A 23,931-nucleotide genomic window follows, 5' to 3' on the forward strand; every position below is an offset into this window, starting at 1 on the left:
ATTTACCGTTGGTTGTGAGGTCGAGTAGGAAATGTCATATAGCAACTACAAAAACCGTGCTTGATCTTCGCCAAGCACGTGAAAGTGTCTCCAGAGGTTGAAAATGTCGCCCCCGGGGCCGCTCGGGAAGCCTGCCGCGCTGGCATGCATACCGGCTATACTAAAGCTTTAAAGAATTCTGTGGTCTGGGATCACTCTTCGTGCATGTGCATGGCTTGTTTGGAAGTATACCAGCTTATACGACTTCACAGAAGGCCTCCTGAATATTTCTTCGATGTTCACACCCTTCATATCGCCCCCCCCCCCACAAGATGTAGCGATGAAAAACAAGGAAATAGGAACACGCACGAAAGCGAATATCGTACGCCCCCCCCCCCCCCCAAAAAAAAAAAATATATTAATTTTTAAAAAAATATAGCACATTTATAACTCCATGCAAAAATAATTAGGCTTAACTTTTAAGTCTAAGGTGAACCGTAAACAAAAAAATACAGCACTTCTGTTTGTTACTCCCCCTTGTCATCTTAATGATAATCCCTCTATTGTTATTTATGTTGTATTTTTGCAAATTGTATCATATGATGTACTTACTCCAATCTTTTGTAATTGTAATTTTTTGTGATTAGGGCATGTTATGGCGACTGAACGAAAACACATTTAGAATTGATGGATAATCAATAGATCAGCAAGGATTGGAACTCGTACAAATTCAAGGGAAAATTACAACAGCTCTTACAACCTACCCCTCTAAAGATATGAAAAAAGTCCTTCCAACCAGTTACTACCATTCGTCAAGCTGTTGATTCAAGCATGGCCTACATGATTCAAGTATGTTTTCACAGCATGAGAAGAGCGACTATGCACATTGCATCTCCCATATATCAATTCTGGCCCATTAATATGCAAGATTTAATTAAAGCAGTTAATTTTTTACATCTTGTGAAATCCATTCCTTTTAATGTGATTACTTCATGATATGCGAGGTTAATCGTTTTGTCATCAAAACATACTTGCCGCCATGTCATGTCCCCAAAATAATGTGAATGTCCCCCCTGCCCCCCCCCCCAACTTTCCCGGGTTGAAATCGTTCAACTGAGTGCGAGTTCCCCGTTTGCGGAACAAAAGGTAACTCGTTCAATGGCCTTTCATTGTCCGTGCGTTAGATTAAAATCTGGTTCTGAATAGAGTAATTGACGTTGCTCGGCGTTCCATGCTAAAGAAGAGATGAAAGAGAAAACCCACAAATTTATTTATCGACTGTCCAGGAAAAAAAGCTGAACATACGAGAAGCCGACTGAGATTGCTGAGAGAAAATGGAAAACCGCATCGGGGTTGTCTGTTATCGCACAACACGCGCGCACGCGCACCCACCTCTCGCTCGCTCGCTCGCCCACACCCACATGAATGTACATCGTGTTTTGCAGACGCACACATAGTTGCACACAGCGACACGCAGACACACCCACAAGTCCGCACACGCGATACACCCACATTTTCTCAAACATCAGACGCGCGCTTAACACGGAGTCGTACCGATCGCTCGCCTTTTTATTTGGGATCCCCATAACCAGTTTGTCCCCGGAGTTTGTCATTCAGACTCCACAATATCATCTCAAATCGAATCTCAACATGAAAAGAATGATTCGCCATATTCCCATTTTAATCTTTCAGCCGGGCCGTTCACATGTCGTCAGAATAAGTAATTGGGTTCAAATTCCAAGCATAAGACTTTGAGTCTTTATAATGATTCATCGTTTGTAAGATCAATGGTCAGTCATTCAATGACGGGTATCCATCATCTATTGATTACTTTTAGGCAAATATTCATATCTTAAGTAGATACGACCATAACAATTGCATGTTGTCCCCAAGTGATATGTCTCGAACGCTAAAGATAATACTAGGGGCTTAAAATTGAAAATATGTCGACATCGTACAGAAATTGAATATTCCTCATTTGAATTACCTGAAAGAATTTATTTCGCAAAATGTTCCTACGTTTTACACAAAGGCTTCACATAATCACATATTAATTATGAGAGGGAACACTTCTGTAGCGAACAGATATAGGCCTAGTTATTTCTAGAGGGGTCATTAACACCCCCCCCCAAAAAAAAAGGGTTTTGCAATGTAGTAGGGCTGAGTAATATAGGCGCTTACTTGAGTGGTTGATATAGTAGAGTTTTTCATCTGAACACCCCCGGAGCTATCGAAAGCCTGAGCATTATATCGTCAGGCGTTCGTGCATGAGTTAGGGGGGAAAGCAGGCGGTCCGATGGCTCAACTCGTCGTACTTTAGCTCCGATGCCCTCAAGCCGAGTTCGTTTCAGTCCAATGGGTGCGAATGTACTTTGCCAAGGTGTGCCCCTCACGAGCCAGCGGGGCAATGGAAGTTGCATTTAATGTTGACCCTGGCTATGCTATATCCTTACTAATGATATCAAGAAAAAAAAACTGCTTGTATACATCGAACCTGGCTACATCTAATTATGTCCTACCGCTTTTGGTTTCGAGTGAGAAAGCTGCATGCTCTCGATAGATAGGCCTACGTCACTTTGGCGGATGAAGAATTTCCTTCTGTATTTTTTTATTTGTATCAGCAAGGAAAATTATGTATCTGCTGGCACAAGAAGACCCGGTTTGGGCTAAAGTGACTTGTGCAACAAAATATACCATCCAATTTCATTCCTACATTACCCTTCGACCATCTGTTATCTTTATTTCTATTATTATTATTATCATTATTATTATTACTATTACTATTATTATCATCATCTTCATCACCCTCATTATCATCGTCATCATCAGCATTATTTTTTCGTCATTATCATCATCGGTCTTAATCCCAAATTACTAAAATGTATGGAGGTCCTTCAATAATAATAATGATATTAATATTCCGCATTTATATTGCGCTTAATACATCGGAACGACGTCTCTAAGCGCTTTACAGATAAATTATTACCCCGGTCATCGGATCCTTGCATGCCCGCATACAATGCATGCACCGTCTCAACTCCCTGGGGAGCATTCCAACAAGAGTTCCAAGACTCATATGCTAGGCATACTACATAGGCTTTCGCATCCTACCGGGTACCCATTTAACACCTGGGTGGAGAGTGGCAAATTGTGGATTGACGCCTTGCCAAAGGATGCTAGGCAATGTCCTTTGCCTATAGATGCTACGTGATATCATTTGGTCCAAAATTTAAGTTGCCTGAATACACGTTAAATGTATGAAAATATTTTGTACTGTAGGTACTATTTCCAAACAAAATCTGTCAAACATAGTGGTGATATATTGATTTCATTGCCCCCCCCCCAAAAAAAAAGGAAATACTAAGTAAATATAATATATAATTAATATTCATATATTTATATATATATATATATAATGTGGAACAAACTGTCTCAAAGTAATTTGGAAAAGTTAATGTAATCAATTTTGTAGTCACAAAAAAAAAATCGCAAATAGAGTACTTTTCTGATAGTCACATGACTGTGTTGCAACCTTACATGTTGGACGACACGCAAATTTCCGACTCAAAACATTCCAGGAGTTATTTTTTTTTTTGGGGGGGGGGGGTTTCATCATATTGTAAATTTTAAAGCATGTAAAAAATCATCTGCGAGTTTTATACTTTTTTTCTCCTAAAAGAATAAGTCGGGTATTTTCATCTTTCCCACAAACAGCAGATACTCTTAAAAGGTGAAATTCATATTTTGATTCGATATATACCTGAAAATGTCAGTATAAAGTTATTAGCATTAATATTTCATAGCATTTGGTTGCGATTTTTAGAAAAGCAAAAATGTTTTATTTTAAGATAATTTCCCTTTTCCCTATATTTTCCGTTTTTCATCAGACATTTTACTGGGATGATTGTAGGATTTCTTTAAAAGTTGACAACATTCGATAGCGATCTAAAAAAATAAAAGAAAAGGATCATGTCAATTTTTTATGTTCATTTCCGTTTTTCCCTCTCTCTTTAGTTGTCCGTTTTTCGTCAAAGTTTCCTTGTGAATAACATGTGTGTACGATTTTTTTTTCTTGTCGACTGTCATTCAAGTTTGAGTCTTAATTGTCGTGTATTTTTTTTATTTGATGATTGAGTGGATTTTGGCCCTATGTATTGATTCTAAGTTTGAGAGACGTCTGTCAATGTCTCGTCATGAATGTGTTTTTGTCTTACACAAAATACATGATTTTTCAAACTGCATGGGTATTCACAAGTATTAAAGCTACCTGATGATTTACATTGGTAAAATGTGTGTTTTCTAATTTCGATCCATGACGTCATCTTGTATTTCCTCTTGAAGTTACACTATAGTATACCTGAATTGTTATGATCGCTATGGATGGGCAATTCCAGCTTGTGGAAATGGCATTCAAAATTTTCAAAACAACACACTTTGAAAATTTAGAGTTTATTCAAACAGTTTAAATACATTTAACATTCAGTTACATACGCAATTAAAAACAGTGTGTTGTGTCGCGTAACGGACAGAACATTCAGTGGGTATACTTGATAAACTGAATATCAAAATGTGGTGGACTCGGCAAGAAAGCCTTGCTGTTTGAAAACTGTAATTCTGAAAGTGGAATTGCCCATATATGGAGTCTTGATCTATTATATCATATCTATTTTTGATTTCTGATATATATATGGAAGGCAACCAGTGACGAACAACATCGCCGTAGTTAACCTTTTGTCAATTAGTTAGGAAGGAAATTCAAGCAATTTCAGAAATTTCACCGTGTTAATTACTGTGTCCTGTAGTATAGCAGTAAATCATTCCTATTTTGGTCCTTCAAAATTAATTCATATTTTTTTCAAGTCCGAAAAAAAAATGTGTATACATATCGGTTTTTAATTATGAATGAGAAATTTGGATTTACATATTTTTTTCGGCGATGTTCATGAATGCGGATGGTAACATAAAGTGGAAAGTCAGGGAGCAGCAGACTTGAATTTTAATACAATGTAGTTTGCATTTTTTTAAACGAAGATTCCTTCAAAAGTTCAGCTAAAGATTGAGGCTAAGTAAGTTGTAAGCTTGGTCAATGTCACCAGAGGTGCGGTTATCGTGCCAAGAACCAGAACAAGCAGTAGACGCTCTCACGCAATAAACCGCGGTGACCTCACCCGATTTCAAGGGAGCTCTCCACAGTACTCGGTTGCAACATCGAATCAAAATCAGAGGAAAAATGCGTGCCCTCTCGAGTTTCGACAGCATTATGTGCTCGTCTACTCCTGACATGAGGTTCGATCGATGTGTTGGGGGTAGTACACGCTCACATCGAGTTTCGGTAGTGACCCCACACCAACGCCCACCTCTACCAGTCCACATACACCTTCCCTCCCTCCCACACACACCCTCACACACCCACCCTCACGCACAGACACACACACTTTTTTTTCTCTCTCCATCATGCTATGTGATCCGTGTAGTTTATCCATAACAGGTGATCTTAGAAAGCTTCTAGTAACCAGAGAAAAAGTTTTTTGGGATGTTGTGTGTGTGTTTGGGGAAGAAGTGATTAGAGAGGGAAAAGATAGCGAGAAGAAAGTGAGCACAGAGAGAGAGAAACAGAAATATGATAGGCAGGTTTGACTTTTTTAAAAACAAAAATAAAGAATTCCACCCTTTTTCACGTAAGCCCCAAGGTTTTCTAGAAACATTGCGATTTTGTATTTCTTAGGATGCATGATGCACGAAAGAAAGTGAAATCTTAAAGTGATGATAGTGACCCCCCAAAAAAAAACGATCTTAAAATTATTACATGTTTAATTTTGACCCCTTAAATTTAAAGTAAAAGCAAAAAACAAAACAAATTAGAATAAAAAATTGGCAAACTGATGCGAAACTGATATCCCTACTTGTTCAAAAGTGTTCTATTACATGAAATTATGATTACTCAAATTTTGTCTTCCAAGAGCTGAATAAATTGGATTGAGAACAAGATTTTCCTTCCTGCATCTTATTAAATAGGAGGACAAATCCTGTACACATGTATGAAAAAAATGAAATAATTTATTATGATTTCATATAATACCATAAGAAAAGGGAAAGTGGGGATGTGATATCATCAGCCCACTCAATGAATATTCGTGACAGCGTGTATCCAACTGTTTTCTCAAAATATTGCTAAATTTGACAATTCAATAACTTCGTTATCAGATTTTGATGAAGTTTTAAACATTTTGCTTGGTGAATTATACTCTATTTATTTCTATATGAATATTTTCAGCCCGGTGTACCCCTTTAAGATCTAACCTGAATTGTTTGGTAATAAAAAAAATGAATGTATGCAAAGCAATTTATGGAACGAACAAAAATGATTTCCAGTTGGTACTTAAACATTTAGAGATGGATCACGAAGTAAAAAGCAGAGATCTATGAAGGAATTTTCCTATTGGAGGAAAACATCCCAACAATTTAAAAAGAGTGCCTCCCGTTGTAATGCGCAGATCAGAGTGCACAAAATTAAGAACGTGAAATTCATCATAACCATCAGACCATGGGGCTATCAACAATGCATTTACTATAACTTATATATTTAAAAAAAATAAATTTAGCCACCCCCTCTCCTAATATATATATGCTGTATATACATATAAATATATATAATTATGTGTGCGTGTGTGTATATATATATATTTGAGAGGATGCTATAAATACAGCGAGAATAAGCAATGAGACGTAGCCGGGGTTCAGTTCATCAAGTTTAATCACAAGCTTTCGGCCATAATTGGGCCTTCTTCAGGTATCTGAAGTACAAGAGAAACATGTGGCCATAATGTACAAACAAATTTGCGGAGTATATATATATATATATGTATATGAAGTATTTTATTTTTGTTCAATATTATGTCTCCAAAATGTATATGTATCGATATCTCTCACCCCCGCCCATTCCTTTCGTATTATACTACTGGGACCTCGGCAAGCCTCGAAGGCATCAGTGGTTCTTCCATCACTCAGAACATGCTCAGAACTGTCATGTAGAAATGGTCGTGAACGAAACATGAAAGTAAACTTCTGTCTCCATGAAAAGAGAGAACTCAAAAGACCTGTTTCATGAAGACTTGCTATAATAACAGATACACAATCTTCATTAAAAGAATTACTACTATCAGCCAATCAAAGCAAAGGATTTCCGTCGCTTTTCACTTGTATTGCAAATTTACAAGTTTTACGTAACGGGGCCCCAGATGAACCAAATTCACTGCCAGACAACGTACACACCTTGCTAAAATGTGAGAGCCACTCTTCACTCACATGCACGCCGCATATGTCGGCCGGGATCACTCGGGAAGAATGAATATGAACTCGCCTCCATGCTCTAGGTGCTTGAGGGTCAAGTTTGTATCACGTGACCCAGAATCAGCGTTGTTACCCTATTATGAATTGGCGCCGAGCCAACTTTATAATTTGAAATCCATTGACAACACATCACACGTGTTGGGATGATGTATATGAATTAACAATCCGAGGATTAGCTGGACAGGTTGATGGTATAAAGTATTGATTTATATTAATTTTTTCCAATTAAAGAATAGGCCTTTCCAAGGATGGTGGAAGATATCCCCTACACCGAATAAAAACTCACCATCTTCTTGGTGGTGTTAATGGCAAAAGCATACGTTATGCTGCTCATGGAGGACCATGGTTCTGCTTAAACCATATCGCTCACCCTTTGCGATTTACCCAAGTAAATTCAATATCGTCGTCAAAACACTCTTGGGTTGTCGTCTGATGGTCAGCTCATAAGAGGAGACGAAATAAATGATACATTGATTCTCCTACTATGTCGTTCAGTGTGCTTTTCTGGTAAGCGCGCCCACGATGATGTTGATACACCTGTAAGCCTATCACCGAAATGAGATGCTAGACTCAATCAGCATCAACTATAAGAAACATGCAACATGAACGGGGTCAAAGCCCTTTTCCCGCAGCACTTAAAACCGATGTCGGGGACATTGCATGTGAAGCGTAATCTTGTATGTAGTCGTAGTAGTCATGAACGTCAAGGCCTTGTTTTCCACTTTCTTCGTCCCATCGTGGGCAAAGCCGCCCCCATTTTCTATTCTTTTGAACGATTTTATTCGTGAGCTTGAGAAAAGTCGGCACTCGTATTGACGAGGGGATCCGTGCTACTTCATTAAAATTCGCGGTGAATGATGTTATGGAGAAGGAAGAGTTATCGTGAGACATGTTGCCTCAAATGGGGACAAAAGATCACAGTTCTTGTTCACTTAAACTGAAAATCTAATTAAGCCATAATTGTATTGTGAAGGGAGGTTTGAAAATGTTCAGTCTGTTTTGCAGATTTGATGGGTTTGTCATTATTGAACGAAAAGCTGCCAATTCTGTAATGAATTTTAGATTCTAAAGCTACACACACATATAAACATATATATATATATATATATATATACATATATTGCTACAACTATTGAATTATTTAAGATTTATATGGCAGTGTCGGCGAACTGTTATCCGCTATCATTTTGAAAGGATTTTGTGATGTGTTTAGGGAGAATTTATACCAGTCGGAATACAGGCCTTCATGGATTTCTGATGGACATGGTCTGACCATGGAGTAGTAGCTCTATGGTCCTATTAGGTCCATGGTCTGACTGATGCATAATGCTCATGATTGCAGTATAGAATCGCATTTCGTATGTGCTTTTGGCGATGACCCTTTTCCATCTAATCACCACGCAGCAATCAAGATACCCAGTCTTTCTATATTTATTACTGCCGGTGAAGTCGTTCCTGTGCCTTTTATCAAAGTAAGCTTGATTGAGATCTCTAAAGCTCAAATAGCAAGTCGTGGACATGAAATGATGTGTCCATGTTTATGCATGCCCTTTATCTTGATATGCAGAAGAACCTTTGAACACATTGCCAGAGGCACACCAATTCTGATGCGTGCATTTAAAATGCGCACGCAGATGATACCTGATGTGGGTAAAGGGGGCGCTGGGGCGCTGGAGACGATGAAAATCCCACTAAATGAACACTACGGTGGTCGTGAGAATAGCTGCTACTAACCTGGCGAATTTGTCTACGTCTCGCTCTGCATACACAAGTTTCTATTTGGTTTTGTCGTCTTGAATGCTGTTTTCCTCGCGAGACATAATCGCCCAATTCATGTTAATTTTCTTGTGCGTTTTCACAAATGCAAACACGGTGAGGGACTTTGCAAGCAGCAGCTATGTCACGCTTGCTTTCGAAAGTAGAAAACTAGAGGAGAGAGGGAGGAAAGCAGCGGTGTCCCCGGTAGGCCTGGAGAATAGCATGAATTGAGTCGCCTCAATTCGCTCCCTCATGCATGCGCGAAAGCGGAGGAGAATTCATTGCATAGGAAATAAGCCAGGCACAATAGGAGGTGGTTGAGGGCTCGTATTATTATCAAAGAAAAAGAATATGCGACTAAAGTGAGTTTTAGAGGGGAAGAAAAGGGGGTAAATGTGCGTGTGTGTGTGTGTGTGTGTGTGTGTGAAAACAGAGAATAATAGAATAGAAACTCAGTGAGCGGACAGCGATAATGAAATTCGTCTGAAGGGAAGAAATATTTTACCCAAAGAGAAGGAAAAATAATTTCCACGATGTTTAGGCCCATCATGTTTGTGTGTGTCAATTCTCAAAATATAGATCTTGGCCAATGGTACACGAATCCCTTGTTTTTGCTTTTGTGTTCCACAACAATCGGGGAAAGTGATATTTTGAGAAATGTGTGGATAATGGTTTTCACAACCTCTGACATTCTTGTGTATTCCTCTCGGTTTGGTTATTTAAACACGCTTACAATATAGATGTGGCTATCTTTTCGAAGCATCGATAGAAAAAAAAAAAACTCGCATTCCTGTATGTTTGCACCATCCGATACATGAATGAATGAATAAGAATCAATGAATAAATAAATGAATAGTAAGTTTAAATGTTTCAAAGTCTTTCCAAATTGTATGTAGGCGTAGGCGCTCGAACATAGACGAAATACTTACCAGTCTCCTCATTTCATTTGGTTATTTACAGGAACTCGGAAGATAATGGCTCTGCTGCCAGAGACCTCACCATGGAACTTATAAACAGTAAGCTATAAATCATCTAGCATTTTGCTAGGGTTTCCGTTTGTCTAGGCTAACCGGGTGTTAACCCGGAAAGCCTAGGCATTGGAGGCTAGATTCGGCTTGTCAATTCGAACGGGATCTTCACTGGCCAATGGCACAATCGCCTTGCGTTCGGCCAGGGCACGGTGCAGCATCACCAACCAGCTTCGACCACCATCGAGAGAAGGAGGAACCAGAGACCTCTCTGAAACCACTGGGAGAGCAGAAGCAGCCAAAGGAGCACCTAGAAAAGGGACAACCTCGAGACAATCCGTCAGCACCGAAGCAGCAACAATTACCAAAAGACACTTCATCACCTCCAAGACAAGAACCCAACCCTGATAAACCGGAAACAGGGAATGATCGACAGCCTACGTACCGCCAAGTAACCTTACCGGCTTCAGCAACCTCTGCAGAAGCAGCAGCAGCGACACCAGCGGCAGCCCCTGTATCAGTTTCCGTATCAAGCAAGCATTCTCTTCGTAGTCCAGTATTTGCTGATCTTCCTGTATCATCGGCGTCATCGTCCAAGATCAACGAAACATCACACCCCAAACTTGGGGGATCGAAATTACGAGGAATCAATGTTGGTACCAGTAGCGGTATTCATAACTCTACCATAACAATCACAACTAAAGGGAAGCCAACATATGACAGAATGGAAGCTTTAGGAGGTGAGTGTTGCTCTTGGTTGCTCTCTGTGAACTATGAAGAAAATGCTTCATTTCATACTTCCTGTTGACCGAAAATATTAGTCATTCTTATGGACAAATATTGACAAAAATTTTCCTAGTGCAAAATTCGTACAAGTGCAAGTTTATTGCTCGCAAATATTGCACCCTTTTTCCAGAGGCTACATATAGGTATGTTTTCAGAATGACATTATTCTGTATAATAAAAAGAACGTATTTTTTCTTTTAATCGCGAAACTATATGTATTTATTAATTTCTTTGCGATAAGTTCATGTCCGTAATTACCATGGATAGATGATAGATAGTCATGGTAGGGGAAGATCAAGAAGTGGGAGCATGATGTCGACTATGACCACATGCAGACTGTGTATATGTCACACTACGATTTACCACATAAGCTGATTTAATAAAGCATTAATAGACATCTGGAAATATGCTGACTCATTAATCATAGCCACTTTGACAAATAACGGCAAGTGATAGAAACAAAAAGGAGCATTATAGAGATTACTTTGAATGCGTTTTGACGTTGGTATTATTGCGGCAGTCAGACGCCGATCTTTGGAGAAACGGATGAAATTATCTCCTACCAATTGCAAAATGGCGCTGAATTAGGAAATGGGAAAACATAGTCACTGCAGTGAATTGTGTGTTCGTGGGACAAACGGATTCCAAACTTTACCCCTTGGATTTAGTAACAGGAGGGAAACGCAGTTTTATACGCCGAAATCGTAGTTGGTGAAATGTCAAGTTATGTTTGAGATGAAGTATTAATGATTCGGATTCAGATTCATATATTGGTACATATAAAAAAAAACCATAGGAATTAGTCCTCCACTGGCAGTGCATTATACACAGTAAAAAAAATTATACAAAGCTGTTTACTATATGAACCTTACAGTAATTGTTTAAACAGTTTAAACAAGTGTTTAAATCTTAAGCAACAATGTTTAATTTTCAATATCTAATTTTCAATAAATTAAACATGATTGTTTAAACGGTTAAACAAATGCTGTAAGGTTCATATAGTAAACAGCGTTGTATAAAATCTTAAACAGCGTTTTTACTGTGTAAATACATAAATAAACACTAATGACGTATGTATTTACAAATATTTAACATTGAAGGAATATAAATGAACATGTATTGCAATACAATAAAAAGGAATTAGCAAAATAATTACTCATACGACAGAATGAAAAACGAGTAGCGAGAGATAATCGAGGAGCATGGATGGAAGAGATCATGTAAAAGCGAGAAGAAAGAAGTCAACTGGATAGAAAAATGAGACATAGAGTGGCAAGTAAAGAAAGGGAAGAGAGAAAAGGGAGAATTTGGGGAAAAGAAGGGAAACAGAGGGAAAGGGAGAGATAGAGAGAAGGGAAACAATACAATATGAAGATAATATACACAGCTGCACTTAAAGTAATTACATAGTAAGAAGAATACATTAAACACCAGCTTTGTGATGCATGAATGGAAATGACATAGGCAAGAATGGGCAGGAGGTCGGACAACTAGCGTTTTAACATGAAATTTGGACTGACCTATAAATGATATAATTTACATAAAGAAATAATAATAATATAGACAGTGCAGACTGGCAAGACATTGTCAAGGATAATGACGTTCGCATCAAACATCCGTCAGGCTAATTATAAACTTCGGGGCAATGCTCCACAGGCACACGAAAGTTGATGAGAAAGTCACTTGCAAAGAGACGGGCATTTTTTGACCGGCAAGATGTTTTCCAGACGGATAATTACTTGAAATGGCAATAGAATAGGATTGTGTGCAAAACCATGGACGCATATACATGTATATGAAAACTTACTGGCTGTCACTGTAATTTTATGCGTTTTTCTTGAAGTCGGGTGTATACGACATTTTACCCGACCGGATAATAAAATGCCTCTTTATCAAGTTCATGGTATATTTTCACCACCCCTTAATTTTAATTAGTTCAAGCCACAAAGTGTATTCTTTTTCATGATTTTCTATGAAAACAAAAACAGTAACTGGTTTTTTTTTTCGCTTATCATACTTACGGTTCTACCTTGGATCTAAGTCTAATTATATGTTTTGATAAAGATCTGTATAATTAGGATTAGAGTCTGAGAAAAGCTGTTTGTCCAATTAGCTAATTCCAAATCATTGGGCCATTCTTGATTTAAATTTCATGTAGATTTTAGAGTTTACATGTCACCGAGACATTGAAAATCCAATAGTGGGATGGAGTCAGCCGTGTATCTGCGTAAGGAACATATAGTATAAAGTTGCTATTTGCTGGTGGGCCATACCTCTTTATAGGGTACAGTTATCAATATCTCCTATTCTTGATTTGAATTGAATTTAGCTTTTAGAGTTTACGTCGTCAGTGACCATCCCAGTAGTGGTATTGTGGGTCAGCCGAGTATCTGCGAAAGGTATTATATAAAACTGCTATTTACTGGTGGCATACGACATAATCGTCTAAGATAGTTATCTATCGCCCCAACAGAGGTAAACTAATATACTGCGTATATGAATGACCTTGCTCATCATCGTTTTCATTGTATCTGATGACACAGGTTGTGGTCGATGGCGGTACGGAGGAAGAGAAATAACGACATTGAAACCGATAAGTCGTCAATCGTAAAATGATCGATAGACTTTTAGTCAATATTTTATGAAGAAACTGTTTGATGTATGGAGACGTGTCTCTCAGGGACGGATGCTAAATCATGCAAAATAGGTGCTATCCAAATGTGATTTTCTCCGAAAAGTGGCAGAGTATACAGGGTTCTCAAAGGGTGAACATATTGGCTGATGTAGAACGTCGCTTTGAGGTGCTAGTTATAGCAAAGTTATAGTGTTTAATCCATAATGGTGTGTTTTTTCTTTTGATAGCGTCTTTAATGAATTTAATGTCATTAATGAATTTTATTTTCTTTTAGATAAATGAATAAGTAAGTGAAACGACGAAAAACATGGCTATCTTTCAAACTTAACTTTTGCATGAAGTTATTTTGGCTGTAACTTTGGAACTATATTACAGGATCAAACACTTTGCATCTTCATTTTAGGACCATAGTAAAACTGGAAGCAGTATCTTATGAACTCATCCAAGCATAGGAAACGTAGAGTGACCACGAATTAGATCGATGAATTTCGTTGTATGCCACTACTTATTAAAGTGAAAGTAGTAGTTTTACTCGGGAATCACGAATAGTTTAGAAAGTGGTGCCGATCACTGCATGTGCTCATTGATGTCAATACCAGAGGATATTGGCATATATTTTTTTTTTCAAAGGAGTTTAATTTGTCATATAGGTCCTTATCATTTAAACCTATTGGCATTCAATTTTTTTTTCAAGCAAATTATTTAGTTTAAATAATTACATTATGATGTAAACTATATTTTAAAGATAAATACCAGTTGTGGTAACAATCTCAAAATGAGTTCGAACAAAATCCAATAAAATTACCGCCCAAGTGTAACGTATAAATAAAAAATATGTGCCAAATTACTCAGGAAGAAAATGAGTAATTGCCGAGAAATGAGCAAAATAAGCACAGAATTACGTCAAAAGTCGGGTATTTTTCCCAGCAATATTAATACACTGTCCCACATATGTTTTTCTGTGTCAGTGATTATCAGAATTATCGGTATTTTCATTATTCATTTTCATTATTTTACAAAGATAACTTTACATTAATGTACCAGATATAGATATATGATAATGAAGTGACAATTAACTTTGATTTAAAAGACTTTCTCAAGAAATACTTGTTTGCTGCAACTACTTTCTTTATATACCTTTAAATATGGCAATACATCAGTGCTGGAAATTCTGTTCATATGATCTTAAAGCGGAAAAGAGCTCAAATCTTCTGAAGATTACACATATATATGCTACCTTATTCATCACATTTGTCTGCGCTTTTGTACTTCAGCATATCGAGTATTGTCATCTACGAGTATTCCCAAGTTTGTTCCGTAATTTCTTTGATGCAAGAAAATGGAGGAATTTAAATATCCCGATCATCATTGAACTGTTAATCGTCATATTCTTCCGCTGTATTCAAATAGTTCTGTGTAAAAAGACTGGAATTATATTATATTATATTTACAAGTGGTCCATATCATACCTGGGTGGTGTTTCATAAAGCTGTTCGTAAAGTTACGCACGACTGGAACCTGTTCGTAGGCACTAAATCAGTTACATAGGGATATCATTTAGCACAAGAAATGGTCACCAGTCGTGCGTAAAGTCATTCGTAACTTACGAACAGATTTATAAAACGGGCTCCTGGGTGCGAGTTATCACCCCTTTTCGTATTCTTTCTCATGATATGCATCTGTTACATCACCCTTCCTGGTTAAGTGCAGACGAGAAGACCAAAATGATATTTCACTCTACATGAATCCCGCTTGCCTGAGAATGTCATAAAAGCCGAGGGTGTATCAAAATCTATAATATCCACCCATATCATCCCCATTTGTAGCATGCAGGCTATTGTTAATGCAGAGTTTCCATTTTATCTTTTTTTTTCTTTTTTTTTTCTTTATCAGCAGCTTATATTCGCTCGAGAACTTTGTTTATCTTCGTTGCAAAAAAAAATGATAAGACATTATTTCGCTTCATGCATTTCATGAGGCGTTATCTCATTAACCACTGAAACCATACAGATATTTATTTTAGTATGCGATAATAAACCTGATGACACATTAGATTCAACAATGCATTTTTGGAGCATATATATTATAGGCCTATAAAATTATATACATTATATAGTCATTGCACAGTTTATCTCTTGTGTGAACGTCGCTGTGAGGGTGTGGTTTTTATTAGGGCATCATGGGACGGGTGATGTCGTTGGTATATGGGATTTTTAGGAATCTATTATGTTTTTTATTTCTATTTAACATTTGAGTTGTAATCTATTCGGCTGTGTACCTGCCCGTGTGTCAATTTGCATAATTTCCATTGTCCGTGATTTGAAATGTTTATTTGTTGAAAAAGTAGTGAATTTTCGCGAAAAGGGTTTTGATTACCTCATTAGTATCATCCTAATATACCATGAATACGTAAAGTAAATACTTACTCAAATGACTCCAGTCGATAACACGAGTTTTGCATGTTGAGCTGGTTGAGGGGGAGAGAGAGAGAGAGAGCGAGAGAGAGAAAGTCAGGACGCGAAGAGAGGGGGATGGGTCATTCATCGCAAGTCTTGATAAGAAGATTAAAATAATAATAATAAAACAACATCAATAAATCTGCCAACCTGTAAAAAGAATAATCTAGAGAATAGAGGTTGGAAAGATTTTTCATTTTCTCTTCGAGAGTTCATGAGATTTAATTTTATACGGTAATGTGTTAGGTGGCTTTGTTTTATTATGACGTGTATATTCTTTTTTTAATGATTTATTATGATCCATTTTATTTATCCCCAGGATCGGGGTATCCGTACGGCGCCTCCTTCATGGTTCCCGCCAACGCAGCGGCCTACAAACCCGGTGGAAATATGCCCCCTCCGCAGTTACATCTCCGTGGACCCTGGCCCCCGCCACATATCGAAGGTGCGAATTGTTAATAATCTGTTAGGAATATTTTCTATAAAATTATACTCTTATCGTGTTATACATGTATGCAATAAATTATCCTTCAGAAATCTATGTGGTATTATCTCGATTTATTGATGACACGTTATTTACCTACACATTGTTTTATTGCCCATAAATGCCTATTGTTTTGAAGAGGGGTAATTTTTATGTTATGTTTGTTAATTTTCCTCGAAGGGTACTATGTAAAATAAATCTTGTTTTTGTGTATTTAATCTCTTGTTTGAGTACTTCAGACTGGAATTTTCATTATAATTTTCATTGTTCACGTCTTTTAAGAAATATTTTGATTGTCATTTTTCGGCAATTTGTATGAAGGTTAATTAAAAGATATTTTAGGGTCTATTCATAAATGATGTTGTTTCTCCATGGGTATTGTGTTTGATATATAATTCATTAATTAGTATTTTACTTTAGTGGTCCGATACGAATGAATGAGAGAAATTCGTGGAAATTGTTTATTTCATTTCTATACCATGAACTATAACTGTCTTTTGTGTGGGTTGATTTAATTGTATAAATTTAATACCGACATTGCCTTCCGGTCTATTTTCATTCACCCTTACAGAAAATGTATTAAAAGGCTGGAAATAAATTCTTGTTCTTAAACTTTTAAAATCATTTGGATCTTGTATCCAAATCTTTTTTCACAATTTTCATTCACTTCTTTCTGCCCATTATCCTTCCATTTTTTTGCCCTTTTTCTGTTGACGGAAGAATTCTATCATTCTATACCACCCTAGTTTGTGTACTTCAATCTTTCTCAATTCAATTGGTAAACTTATCTTTTACCCTCTGTAATTTCCTTTCGGAATTGAGAGAGAGAAAGGAAGAGCAAGAAATGATGCATTCTTTTTCGTCTCCCCTTGTGTGTTGACAGGCTATGCGAGCCTGCCTGTCGGAGCCTCTTCTCTCTACCCACCGTACCTGTCGTTGAGTGGTTTGTCGCCATCGGCTGCTCCTCTTGGCGGGGTTTCGTTTCTGCCACAGTCCTCAATGCACAGCTCAGGTACCACCACAACACTCACTCCGTCCGTTATTACCAAATTACATTTTACTTTCACGTACAAACGCAATCTCTTGTCCACGGTCCACCCACGCACGCACACGGATAACCAACCCACACACTCGCACTGATCACGCACCCACACACAATGCACACAGATAACGCACACGCGCGCTCACACAACCCGCACGCACAACGCACACGTGTGTGCGCGCTCAACACAAAGAGCAGCGAATGAAGTAAGGAAAAGGGCTGTACAGGTGCAGAATGGAGACCTAAAACTTGAATGCGTTGTGACCCCCCGAAGCTCCACGTACGAGCTCGATTAAATTTATTCTAGAGTGTTGGTAATTGAACAGGAGTATCGCATTTATGTCGGCAAATGTTACATGGGCGGGTTGGGTTCAAGTGTACATGGCGTTTTCCCGTGGATTGTAATAAAAACTGTGAAGATCCATTCTTAATTACCTCACCAACGCTTTACACGGCTCGGTTCCATTCGCATGGGCCTGTAACATAAGCTGCTCCATCATTTGGGTATAATGATCATACCTTCATTCGCATGTCTCTCCCTTGTCGGCGCACTAAGCAATGACGCAAGGGATTATGAAAATTCGATACAACAGCATTTTAGTCATGGGATATTGCATATTGCCAATTCCTCTTGGGGACCTTATCAAGAGACACATGGTTGAAATTTAAATGGGATTTTTCATATCATCACATTAGTATAGATAAGAACGTCCAATAGGTTTTTCTTGAAAGAAAAATTATGCTCGTTTGTGTTTCATAATTTTATGCTAAGGACAAATGATTTGATAAAAATGTGTATATTCATAATGAACGTGGTTGTATGGTCGTATCGGCTACATGTACAATGTTTGCAAGAGATAAGCAAACAGGTGCAGATAATGCGTACACACGAGAATCCATCTGTGGTATTATTTTCATTTTTCAAACTTTGAATGAATCATTGATGTGAGCAGTCTTGTAAGATTAAATTCCCTCTAAAAAAAAAACATCAATCAAAATACATATGTACATGTTTTTGCCCGATCCATTCAAATTTCATTGCATGAATATAATTGCGAATTAATGTAACACAGTCATATTACCTTACTACCGAAACCAAATATAATCTTTTATTGTATTTCCTATCTTACGATAGCGAACCCTAACTGAGTTTGAACGGAGCTCTGTATCATGCATATTGATAGCGAGAAGATATAAGCCTGTCATATTGCAGCGTATTTGGACATGTTTATTCTTTCTTTTTGTTTCTTTCTATTCTGTGTGTATTGTGTAGATGGTCAACCTGTACCAGCCACTATTCATCCGCCGCAAACGGACAGCAAGGGCATGGTCTCCCACCACCACCTCTCAGCGATGAAGGAGAAAGACGGGCTGCTGGATAGTCCGAAACATCACACCGTCACCGTGGGCAAGCAGCGGCATACCACACTGCTCCCTCCCAAAATGGAAAGTGATGTCAGCGCGGCGATGAGGCCGGGAAAACATGATAAATCGGTTTCCAGGGAAGGACATGGCAATGACTCGCAATCCCGACAAAATCAGCATCAAACGAGCGGAAAGAGGCACGTCAAAGAGGAGGCGCATCCGCCGCACGTGGAGAGCGGTGCCTCAAAAAATCCATCCAGCGCGGGATGGGAAGGCGGTGTTGAGAGCAGGACGCAGAAAAGGGCGGGGCAGGGTGGTCCGGATAGTGGGAAGGGGAATTCCCCGCCGTCATCGTCCTCGCAGAGCAAGGAGAAACGCGAGAGCAGTGGAACCGTCGATGGGCATGAGAGGAAAAAGAAGAGCTCAAAGAAGAGGGTTGAGCATGCCGATGAGAATGGCAATTCCTTAAAAACGAACGATGCTAAAGCAGTTGCTACAGGAAAGACATTGTCAGAGAGGTTAGGAAGTCCATCAGAGGTTGGAAAGGGGTCTGCCCCAGGAATTGGGTTAATGAACAGCATGGGGACTGTATTATCTGTAGGTGTGGAACCATACGCCATCCCAGGAAATATTCACCACACAGCATCACTATTAAAGACAGTATCACCACCGTTGACAGTCCCTGGTAGCCTTACAGAAGGGTCTAAGCAACTGCAGAAAGCATCTCCTGGACTTAGCCCTGCACTCAGTCCAGGAGAAACGTCGTCGCTAACTCATATGAAAAGACACTCGCCAAAGGATATTTCAAAAAAGACTTCAGATATTGGAGGGTCAAAGCAAGGGAAAGAAGGGAAGAAAGACATACTATCAACCGGAGAGAAACTCGTGAGCCCAACTTCAGGTAAATAATTTATATTCTTGTGACAGCAAGTTAGACCCTTTGGTATTATCATTCTTTGTTTTTTGCACTAATTTCATTTCAACTTATTAGTTTGAATTTTCATTCTCATTTATGATTTTGATATCACTATGCAATTGTCTTGTGAATATCATCAGTGTTGCCGCCCTACATTTTCCACTTTCTGTTTCGTTAGTAATTTGCAATTGCTTTTTGATTCTTCAAAAATGGTCATTGCATGCAAAAATATATTGAAAAGTCGATGAAAAATCGATAGTGATCTTCTACATTAAAATCCGTCAAGTTTATATTTGTCTTGTTCTTCTTAATGCTCATACATTCTCTAACACCACACTAATATATTGGACTGGGACTGTAGAGAAAAGGATGACCAAACCAATATTTTTTACTGGGACTTTAGAGAAAAGGATGACTACTGACACAATAAATTTCAAAACGAACAAATTACACGTCCGTGACTACTTTTTCCGAAACCCCGCATGACTCTCCCCGGACCTCAAAGCTTTCGAGACAGCATATAGGTCGTTTGGGCTTAGAGGAATCACGCATGGACTTCCTGATAAAAGGTCCCAACTGTTTCATCCTGGATGGCTTCAGTCAAAACATGTTGAACCCTTATGCATGTACCCATGACGCACAATCGAATGGGGGTGTTGCAGGAAACTTGCAATTGATCGCAAGTCAATTCTAGGTCCCCAATTTGATTGAAAGTCATGAATTTCATTAAAAATTGGCAATTGATTGATGGCCTTCCTGTTGCATCGACGAGTCGAAATTGATATACTTTAGTTAAGAATTGTATTTATCACTTGAAATGTTACTTCTGAAATTGCAAATTGATTGCAAATATTTTCTTGCGACAACCCCTAAGACCCATATTCTGAACTTAGGTTTAATTCAAACTCTGGACTGGAGTGGTTTAAATGTGGATAGTTAAAATATATTTGTAACACTAGAGCTTCACCAGTCATAAAAAGCCTCATAATCGCCGATATTTCGTTCAAATAATTATTGTAAACGCAGTTGTAGATTAGGATTTCTAACGAAAATATTAATTTCATGACTACTCTTTATATTGTAATCCGTTGAGGGAAATCTTGGTTTAGTGTTTTTATGCGTATTTAGTAGTTATTTTTTTCCCACATGCCAGTAACTATAGGGAAAATTTCGTGTATATGTTTACGAGAATATAGGCAAATAAGATGCGAAAATTCGCCGCTTCTATTATTCATACTTTAAACACCTTGACCTAAATGTGCTTTAGATTTAGAATGCAATTTATTCTATAGCTTTAATGTATACAGGGATTTCGGAGAGAAATGTGTTTATTGTGATAAAATTCCCCAATGTTTATTTATATAAAAAAATATTCAAAATGAACACCAACGTTATTGAATCATTCGGGAATTTAATGTAACGCGTGTGCGGTGCAAATTGTATTTTGAAATTTTGATGAAAGACGAGTTTTCGAGAAGGAAAAATCTTATGATGTATTATTCTACATGGGTGTCCATATATCTCAAAAACTCATCGTCATCATGCTCATAATTTGTTGGAGTTACAATGTGTATTTTGAAGCAGGTAAATCATTTTTTTAAAGGCTTTTTGCTTAAAATAGGTAACGTGGCAAGAGATTTCTAGATCCTTTCGCGTCACATGTTTACAACGTGCACAGCTGGTATTTGAAGAATTCTCCTGCTTGTTACAATTATACTCTTCGAAAATATATTCCGTTTTTGTGGGGTTTTTTTTATGATGACCTGGGGTGTTGCATGTGCCTCTATCCGAATTATATTCACATCCGTTCATGGTAAGGATGTTCAACTGTGACAGAAGGGCTTGTATAATGATACGTGTAATACGGGATGCTTTCTTAAGTTCTGAATTAATTGCAATTAGTGCATGAAATTCAAACCACGGATTAAAAACTACCTTTGTGAATACGGGCCATAAAGATCTTCTTTTAGGCCATAGGTCCTTTTATACCACACATATCACATTTTGTTCTTGTAAAATAATGGATAAATCATACAAATTATAGTCCCAAAGAGGAATATATATGATGCAGATTATATAGGAGAGGATGATGATCTGAATGTCGAGAAAATTCTGACTTTTCAACATATTTTTGAGGAAAACAAATGGATTCCCCCATCGACTTTCAGACTATGCTGTATTGGCGTCACTCAATGCCCGATGCTACAGTCACACCTGCGAAACCGACTCCAGACCGATCAAAGCTGTAACATTATTTCCCAAATGGCATACCACCGACCGGTTTGGAGTCCGTTTCGTAGGTGTGACCGGGTAATCAACATGACGATACTATTAATCATTAAGCAGCCGCCTTGCATGCGATGTCCCCATACGATAGCTCCGATCGGTATAACGAGCAATAAACTTGATCAATCGGACACACGTCAGTCAAGAAGGTGAAGGTTGTCACATGCACGCATCTTTCAAAGAATCCCTTCCTCCTCGGGAGCATTTCATACAGCAAATATTCAGCGGCTTCCACTGACAATTGTTATAAGCTACCGAAATCCTTGCATCTGATTGGCCCTGAGCAAATTTGTCAGTGAAAATCTCTGACTATTTGCGTCATGAAACACTCTACCGAAATCTCAACTCATGCCTGACATTTCGAAATTACGAAGAAGCGAAGCAAACCGCCGTAGGCTTTCAAAAAGTAATGTAACGTAATTAGTTTATAGCATGTAAGAATTTTGTGTATTTTATTATTTTTTTAAGTGTAGAATTGTACTTCAGTGTATGTTATTGAGGAAATTCTAAATCGCCGAGACCTTTTTGAAATCTATTATTACATTGGAAGCCATAGTTGTATCCAGGATATATTCTTAGAATATTTATTTTCTACGGATTCGCATTAACTATGGATGGTAGAAGGTTAATTAGGGAGCTGGTGTATAAACAACCTATAAACAACCTATATAAAGTGGCATAAGACGATAAGTGATGCGATGTACGGTATTTGATACATATTTAAAATCAATTTTAAAAGTTTAATGTAACTTCGTGCAGATTAAACAAGAATAATATACAAATGTTTTTTTTTTTTTGTTCAATCCCCATGAAGTTGCATTGACCTTTTAAAATGCTATTACAGAGTAAAATATTCCACTTATCGCACGAGGGTAATCGTTTGGACTTAACATCTTTTGCTATAGAATCTGGACTGGTAACATTGTTTTCTGTGAAGTTCTGATTTCCCGAGATTAGCGATGGATTCGATAATTTGATAGACTTGAATCTTCCCTATATACCACCCTATATAGGCAAATGGTTAGTTTACTAGAAGCGCGCAAGTAAACCATTTTTTTTTCCTTGAGGGTTCCAGGAATTTTAAGTAAACCATGCAAGATCTGTTTGCGCACAGAATTTCAATGTACTACCAATAATTTTATCAATGAATGTCAATAACAGACTAACTTCGTTATAAATATTGAAATGTAATATACGAAAGAATCATTATATATATATATATATATATATATATATAGGTTCTTCACTGTTCTCGACTATATGGTACTAGTAATCAAGGCGCCCATAGAAACGTTTGCCTGTATTCAAATTATGAAATTCGCCTACTTTGGTAGGGGAGAGGGCCATTACATTCCAATCATGAACTTGCTGAAATTTGAATTGAATAGCTTACATGATTTGTGTATTGTGGTATTATTCAGGTGCTGATATAGTGATCAGCTCTGCTGGAAAGACTACACTGCAAAAACTCTGGTGTTGATTTAACACCAGCCCGGAATCTATATATGTCCACATCAGAGACGTGTTAAACAACACCAGTTTCGTTTTTGTCTAACACCAGATAGGTGTTTATACAACACCAATTAGTATCAAAACAGCATCGGTTTGATTTCAAACTGGTGTTGTTTCAATACTTCTCTGGTGTGGTGCTAAATCAACTGGCCTATTTGCAGTGTATTCACAGTGTTTTCACATGGTGGACGATGTGAAAATGTGATCCACACTATTAAAATGCTCATATTTACAGGGGAATTCAGCCCTGGTCATAAAATGTGGTGCTGGAAAGGAGAAAAATGAATAAAACAGAATGGTGAAAGTTTGAAAGAAATCGGAAATAAGAAAGTTATGGCTGCTTTAGAATTGAGATCCCTAAAATAATGTAGATTTCAAATAGGCAACGGGGTAA

General features: G+C 37.8%; 1 protein-coding gene across 3 annotated transcripts in view; it reads left to right on the plus strand.

The window, feature by feature from the left end:
• The first annotated feature begins 10,037 nt into the window (after window positions 1-10,037).
• The window catches only part of LOC129269642 (trinucleotide repeat-containing gene 18 protein-like), a 41,244-nt gene continuing 27,350 nt past the window's right edge, over window positions 10,038-23,931 (plus strand). For 2 of the 3 annotated variants that reach the window (XM_064105164.1, XM_064105166.1), the window contains exons 1-4: window positions 10,038-10,795; window positions 16,252-16,377; window positions 17,300-17,428; window positions 18,732-19,724. In XM_064105164.1, the coding sequence (XP_063961234.1) occupies window positions 10,234-10,795; window positions 16,252-16,377; window positions 17,300-17,428; window positions 18,732-19,724 (1,810 nt within the window). In that variant the 5' untranslated portion in view covers window positions 10,038-10,233. The remainder of the gene's footprint in view (window positions 10,796-16,251; window positions 16,378-17,299; window positions 17,429-18,731; window positions 19,725-23,931) is intronic. The other variant, XM_064105167.1, reaches the window with a different exon arrangement.

This window comes from Lytechinus pictus, chromosome 10 (genome assembly GCF_037042905.1).
Source record: "Lytechinus pictus isolate F3 Inbred chromosome 10, Lp3.0, whole genome shotgun sequence".
Classification (NCBI taxonomy): domain Eukaryota; kingdom Metazoa; phylum Echinodermata; class Echinoidea; order Temnopleuroida; family Toxopneustidae; genus Lytechinus; species Lytechinus pictus.